The sequence below is a fragment of the Nansenia antarctica genome, assembly GCF_963989245.1.
Source record: "Nansenia antarctica genome assembly, chromosome: 2".
NCBI lineage: Eukaryota > Metazoa > Chordata > Actinopteri > Argentiniformes > Microstomatidae > Nansenia > Nansenia antarctica.
This window is the reverse complement of record NC_137675.1, coordinates 11,219,106-11,226,759: the sequence shown is the minus strand read 5'-3', so window position 1 is coordinate 11,226,759 and position 7,654 is coordinate 11,219,106. Positions and strand designations below refer to the sequence as shown.

Sequence of the window (7,654 nt, the reverse complement as noted above, 5' to 3'; positions counted from 1 at the left end):
AAACAACTTAGCAGTCATATACATCAATTATCACTTCTTTGTGTGTGTGTGTGTGTGTGTGTGTGTGTGTGTGTGTGTTATTGCCGGTGAACTGTAACTCACCCTGCCAAAATAGGTTGGGTTTAGGTGCTGGTACATCAAACACCTCCAAGAAAAACTAATCTCCTTCTCAGTTGCATTTCTTAGAAAAGGAGCAGGAGGAAAATCCAGGTGAAATCAACCAGCCCGTGTTTAATAAGTTTGATGATGGTGTGCAGCACAGGCACACACTGGAAACAGATCTACCAAAATGCCCAAGTATTAAAAGTCAACTTTGTCACGTATCAGAGAGGCATCTATCTGCCTGTAGGGGACAAACCAAGGGGACACGTTTGACCAGCAAACCGAATTTATCGAATTTAACCTGAATTGATTAAATGTAGGTCACAGTTAGGGTCAGTTTTAGGTGTTGACCTAGTCAGACTGCTAATAGGACACTGGTCAGGAAGGTCTCTTTAATCTCTCCCCACACGTACGCCAGGGGAGACCAGTGGAGGTAGAAATCGGAGGACGGGCTCATTGTAATGCACGGAAGCGGCTGCTAATATTTTAATTTTTTTTATGTAAATGGAATGGAATGAGGAATGGTATTAAACACGGGCGTTTGAGGATTGGCATCAGACATGTGTGTTTGATACCATTCCTTATTCCATTCCATGTATTACAGTGAGCCTGTCCTCCAATGTCTACCTCCACCAGCCTCCCCTGGCGTACAGTTTGGCTGCACCACACTCAGACACAGAATTCAGAGCACAGACATGCTGTTCGATCGTTACACAGATATACATAATTACAAAGTGATATTCTTACAAAATAGGGTTAGGGTTCACTTCAGAACATTCGACTGGCGTCAGATCCAGACTCATCAGGCTTCGACAGGGAAATGTGGATTGTTCATATCCTGAGTGTCGGTTTGAAGCGTGGATCACAAGTTACTCTTCCATTTGTGGGTGTGGGAAGAACCACTTGCTGCAAGAACAACAGATCAATATCGTCAAGTTGGTAGCATATTAATGGACTGACAATGCACATTTTCTTCTTATCGTTTTGACTACAGAATGTAGAACATCACTGATTTCACATATATATATGTTATGGTACATGTGGGAATAAGGTACATGTGAGAACTAGGGTTAGGTGTAGGGGTAGGGTAAGGATTAGGGTTAGACATGCCAGCACGTACCAAGTCGATGTTTTATGCTGCCATGTCCCCGGAAATGCCATCATAAACCGTTTTCCCACATGTACCGTAACATATATACATACACACACACACACACACACACACTGGTATGGTGTGTCTAAATTGCTCACCTTCTATGGTGTGTCTGTCTAATAATTTTTTAATTTTTTTGCAATTTTCTTTTTATTCAACAATAAGAACAATAATACAACAATTCAACATCAACAAAAACAACAAAAGAAAAACATTAAAAGGAAAAGAAAAAGCTACTGCTGTCATGTCTCAAGTCTGTGTCAATTATGTCTAATTTGTTTTGAGTGTGTTCTGAGTGTAGCGGTTGTAATGTTAGTGTGTCTGAGTCTGTCATTTGTTTTGTGATGTATGCGTGCCATCGTTTGTGAATTTGTGATTTTGTGTGTGTGAAGTATTGTTGTCCTTGGCTGCTGTCTTGAATCAGGGGGCTGTTCCACTAACGTTGATTAGTATATCGGCGCTAAAAATAAATGCGGCGATCAGGCAACTCTGGATTGGAATTCAAGCCTCAGGTGATTCCTCGAACGAGGATCAGGCTTGTGTCATGAGTGTTCACAGAACACCGGCTTAGAAATCCTCGATATGGGCGCGTGCACGCAGACATGAAGAGCCCCGAAGAGTCAAACTGTCGAAATGAAGATACTCCACTCTGCAGGGGTCCTACTTTTGCGCAGCATTCTTATTGATCTTTATGAAGACGGAAAAATAAGATGTAAAATAGTGCAATACTGCCGCAATTAACAAGGCGAGGGAAATGGTTTGGCAAAAAAATTGCTGACCGATTAAATGGTCATACTAGCCCCAGTTATTGTTATATGTTCATATTTTAATAAATGAATATTTACTACTGTGGTGATATGAGCAGCAGGCTACAAATTGTCATATCGTCACGATGGCATAGTGGTATCGACCGCTGCCATAGTATTTATTCGTCATTTTAAGATGGTGGTTCAAATCCCTCTTCTGACACACTTTTTACTGCATTTCATTGTCTGAATCTAATCTAAAATCTCATCTAAAAAGTATGTAGGCTATAAAATGATGGTGCAGGCTAATTTACAAGAACTGACACGATTACAATGGTGTTTGACGCCTTTCTGAGTAGTAAATTATGTTCTTCTAACTGGACCCTGGATTTGGCATAGATTATTTTTTCTTATGATTACTGATGGATAGATGATTCACTTAGACAGATATATCTATTGTAAATCGATTTGCATGAAGGCTTCGGTTAAATGTAAAAAAGAAACGTCACTTAAATCAAATCTCGAACTCGCAACCTTCAGAACTCCAGCTGGCTGCCTTAACCCCTGCGCCAGCCAGACCGCTGTGACAACAGCAATGCAAGTTGATAGACATACCTTTTTTTTATTTTTTTTTTACACTTTTTTATTTATCTATCTATCACACTTTCAAAATATCAAGTTATCTATCACACAATAAAACTATCTATCTATCGATCGATCACACTTTCAAAATATAAAATGATCTATCTATCACACAGTCAGTCAAACTATCTATCTATCTCGTAAAAAGTGGGAACTAATATTTCCTAAAAGACACTTGACGGAACTGTCGTTCGGGATATAGTTTCCGCCTGTGAGACAATTTTGACGCACGTATTACCTAAACCAAATTCTAAACCTGCTCGCGACCAGAATTACTCAGAAGGATTGGTTGCATAGCAACCAAGCAGCGAATTATTTGAGCCACATTGATGGAACCGAACGCAAAATGAAATTATTGCCTGGAGAAATAAAGGTTTGTTAAAATAAATAAATAAATGATTACATACCAACAGTGATCTTTCCTTCCTTCTCAAGTTTCTTTAAGTGATGGACCAGATTCACCTCTGCTGCTCTATGCAGATGTTCAGGCGTTTCCTGTTTGGGAAATAAAAAGTAAATGTTACAAAAAATGTGTGTGTGTGTGAAGAAACAAACAAAAAACACAAAAACTTTTTATACAATTAATCAAATTAACTGTTGGAACGTGGTAGTTTCTGCACACTCAGCACTCCATGTAGACGTCTTTGACCAGCTCCAAAGACCAATGTCTTCACACGCACAGGCACAGGCGTACACACACACGCGCACGCACACGCACACGCACGCGCACACGCACACGCACACACGCACACACGCACACACGCACACACACACACGCACACACACACACACACACACACACACCTTGTAGACGACTTTGACCAGCTCCATGGATGAGAACGCCTCCCTCCCCGCTGCCTGGAGGACCCCGAGGATCTGCTGCTCTCGCAGGCTCCTGTGGCTGATGTACTCCCTGATCTTGGAGCCCGCATTCTGGACCACCGGACCGTGTCCTGCAGAACACCACCCACACAAACCACCAACTCATGAAGAAAGACCATGACCCGCAGAACTTCATCCATGTGGTGCCTGGGTTGCGATTCCGGCCATCGACCTAACCTGCATGTCATCCCTCCTCTCTCTCACCCATCCTTCCTGTCAATCTCTACTGCCTCTATTCCAATAAAGCAGAAGTGGCCTAAAACATAATTTTATTTTATTTTTAAAGAAAAGAAAAAGAAACCTAAATCTATTCTACACAAACTCTCTAGTTACTGCCATGACTGGCTGAGCCATGCGGATATGTTGTCATGGTGATGTGTTGGGGTGGTATGTTTCCTGTCTATGGGCCGGTTTCACAGACAAGGCTTAAGCCTAATCCTAGACTAAAAAACATCTTCAATGGAGACTTTAAAGTGTGATTTAGTCCAGGACTAGGCTTAAGCCTTGTCTCTGAAACCGGCCCTGTATGTAATAATGGGCTGTGAGCTAGCTGTCTCTCTATCGATCAACAGGTATATACTATATATATATATCTATCGATCATCTATATTATCTATCTATAGTATCTATTTATTTATCTATCTATAGTATCTATTTATTTATCCATCTACATTATATCTATCGATCTATCTCTTTATCTATCCATCCATCCAAAGTTTCTTAACCACCAACTCATGCAGCTGTGCTGTATCACATTTTACACAGTCGAAATGTGAACTTTGAACTTGAATGATGATTTGAATGAATGCCTAGAGTATTAATAATTCAAATCAGTGTCAGTGTTGTTTTCATAGTAATGGGCCTTGAGGAGGGTTGACAGATACTGTGGCAGCAGAGGCTAGGACTCGTATCAAACACATGCATTTACAATGGGCCAGTCCTCCCGATGTTTACGTCCACCTGTGCTCTAGATAGCTAACCTGGGTATATGAGGTCAGCGCTAGAATCCAGCAGGATTTGTAAAGATCTCATGTAGTCGTAGAGGTCCTCGAACACAGCCGTTCCCTCTCCCAGGATACAGTCTCCAGAGAAGATGGCCTTCTCCTCCTGCAAGACCAGGGCCATGTGGTCGTCTGAGTGGCCCGGGGTGAACAGGACCCTATGATGAATGAATGAATGAATGAATGAATGGTCTTTATTGTCATTGATATAGTACAGGTACCAAACAACGAAATTTGGGAGTGTGGACGGATAAGCGCGCGCGCGCGCACACACACACACACACACACACACACACACACACACACACACGCACACACACACAGACACAGACACAGGCACAGACACGGGCACGGACACACACACGCACAGACACACACAGACACACAGACACACAGACACACACACACACACACACACACACGATTCTGACTGAAAACAGGGTCCGACCAATGGACCAACAACAGATGAGTTCTACAGATTGGGTATACTTTGTTTTAAATCAGCACAACTCACTCACTTCAGTGTTGCCCCCTCTGTCTCTATGACGTCTCCATCTTTCAGGTATGTGTAGGTCTTTTCTTGTCCTATTCTTTCGTGGACTGGTGGACAGCGGGGGAGTTTGCTGATCTGTAATTCAGAGCCTGCAGTAAACAGATGCAGATATCTGAAGTTAACTATCTAAGTTAACCAGACAGATAAGATAGCCAGACTGTGTTTACCACCTCAAATTAATTAATTTATGCCCAGCAGCCAAATCCATGTTTAGAGATAGCTAGCTAACATTACATTGATCATGCTTTTCACTTTTCAAAACATGCTGGTCGAGAGAGGACGCTGGCGTTGCTTGTTTTCGCCGCTTCTCCGCACGAAATCTATATATACTTGCAGTATACAGAGTAGATGTCCTACAAAGACACTTAGATTTAGATTTAGTAATCAAAACATTTATTTTTTGTTTCTTTTTGTTTTTCTCTTTCTTTTTATTTTACTACTCAATCTTTCCAGTTTGTAAAGCATCTTTGAGTGTCTAGAAAAGCGCTATGTAAGTCTAATGTATTATTATTATTATTATTCTATGAAGCTGTCAAACCTGTCAGGCCTAGCTGAATCCTCAATAACCCCTTCGGCCTTCCCCCATAATGCACTTGACAAAACTGGACAACTACCCATTTTGCTTATACCAGAAAGGGTTGTAAGGATCAATTATAAAAGGCCTTTGCTTCATCCAATCCTCTCAGATCTACACAAGTGCTCACGGGGGTAGGGATAAAGTGTTGATATGGGATTCAAAGAATCACCAAAGCTCTAAAGTCTTTCCTTGATTCCTTGTGTCCTCTGTCCTCGCCCCCTTCTGGAAGCTCATTGGAGGAGAACCGTCTTGGGTTCCTCCCTTCAGAACCCTCTCCTCCAATGTGTTTTGAGAAGGAGGTGAGAAGAGAGGACGTGAAGAATCAAGGAAAGACATCATGGTCTTAAGAAAGATAAATAATAATAATAATAATGCATTAGACTTATATAGCGCTTTTCTAGACACTCAAAGATGCTTTACAAACCGAAAAAATCGAGTAGTAAAATAAAAAGAAACAAACAAATAAATAAATAAAATAAAGTATAGGGGTCTAATACATTTTTAGATTACTAAATCTAAATCTAAGTGTCTTTGTAGGACAATCTACTCTGTATACTGCAAGTATATCTAGATTTCGTGCAGAGAAGCGGCGAAAAAAGATAGCCCGACTCTGTCCACAATGATAGTGTAGTCTCACTCTCCATCCATCTGCTACTGGCCCGTCTGTCAAATTTTAAATCTCATTGTGGCCCCTGAGCCCAAATTTTGCCCACCCCTGGTGTAGGTGAAGCAGCGTCGTGCCAGAATGACTTAAGACAACAGGAAAGATGTTTGAGATTCAACCCAGGTGTCAATCCATTCTCCCGCCCAGTGCGCCCACCTCCAGTAATCTCCCTGCAGATGTCTGTGACTCCGCCTGTGTGGTCGTGATGCCAGTGTGTGATGACGACCTCCTGAAGAGCAGTGTTGAACTGGGACAAGGCTTGTTTCAGATTACTGATGTACTCAGGGACAGCAGGCTCTCCGGTGTCGATCAATACTCGCCTGAAAACACACCAACAGTCCGGATACTTCAACACCAAAACATTCTAGTTGTGAAATCCTTTTTAAGGTTGTAGTCATAATATTGCATAGGTCTGGTTTGTACGGCTACGGTTGTAATAAATACAATCTATCATTAAACATCACCACTTTCTTGATTGTTCAACTTCCCATATTCTATAATACAATAGCAAATGGTAGGATTGGACCAGGGGGGTATTCCATCAACGTCGCTAAAGGAAAATCCTGGCTTATTTTTGATAACTCTCGCGAGACTTATCGGAATATGCCTGTATATCTTTAGGGACTCTCGCGAGACTTTGTCAGACTAAACCTGGATTTTCTTTTAGCGATGTTGATGGAATACCCCCCAGTAGCCCCATTTGTCACTTCTGTGCATATTTATGTCAGTGTTGTGTAGACAGACATACATACACATGAACTAATATCTGGCTACATTAGACCTATCATCATAGAAGGATCGCCATACAAACAGAACGGACCTTTTCCCTGTTCCAACCAGATAGGTGTTGGTTCCTTGTAGTGTCATTGGACCAGGGTTACATCCAAGGATTCGAACCACTCTGGAAGACAACTGCTCGATACGAGGAATGATGGCGCTCATGGCTCGACGTGATTCTCAAGACTCTCAATTCGATATAGCGAGTTTATACTCGTTGCGACTCAAAGGCATGTGTGCTTCGTGAACTAGAACAAGTTGTTGGAACTGAGAATGAGCTTTGAACTTGTAAATAAAGACGAGCTCAGGATGGACAGGTATTACTTCCTGTGTGGCATAGCCTATGGATTTCAAAATAAAAGTATTTATTAGGCTTTCGAAATAAAGGTATTTTTGGTGCTAAATCCCTGAGGTGACACACATTTGTTGTCATATCATCACTATTTATCAGTGTATTAGTCATTACATATGAAACATTGATAGTGGTGAGATTCAATACATGTACGTTAATTAGATTGTGATATAAAGATATAGGTCGTGATATTTGCACAATTTGG

The 7,654-nt window shown here is 41.4% G+C and overlaps 1 protein-coding gene across 1 annotated transcript; it reads right to left on the bottom strand.

Annotated features, from left to right (window-relative positions):
- Nucleotides 1-232: 232 nt before the first annotated feature.
- Nucleotides 233-7,354, bottom strand: lactb2 (lactamase, beta 2). Its single transcript, XM_080524427.1, has 7 exons — nucleotides 7,141-7,354; nucleotides 6,477-6,640; nucleotides 5,045-5,168; nucleotides 4,506-4,684; nucleotides 3,448-3,596; nucleotides 3,051-3,138; nucleotides 233-1,008 (listed from the first exon to the last, which is right to left on the bottom strand). The coding sequence occupies exons 1-7, from the start codon at nucleotides 7,260-7,262 to the stop codon at nucleotides 965-967; spliced, it is 870 nt and encodes a 289-aa protein (XP_080380553.1). The 5' UTR covers nucleotides 7,263-7,354; the 3' UTR covers nucleotides 233-964.
- Between the last annotated feature and the right edge of the window lie 300 nt (nucleotides 7,355-7,654).

Bases quoted from the DNA above. Each gene is read 5' to 3' on its own strand.
- lactb2 (XM_080524427.1), bottom strand. From the start codon at position 7,262: ATGAGCGCCATCATTCCTCGTATCGAGCAGTTGTCTTCCAGAGTGGTT. The intron at 3,139-3,447 runs GTGTGTGTGTGT...TTTCCCAAACAG, and splicing joins TGGTCAAAGTCGTCTACAAG to GAAACGCCTGAACATCTGCA. The intron at 1,009-3,050 runs GTATGTAATCAT...TTGTTCTTGCAG, and splicing joins GGAAGGAAAGATCACTGTTG to CAAGTGGTTCTTCCCACACC.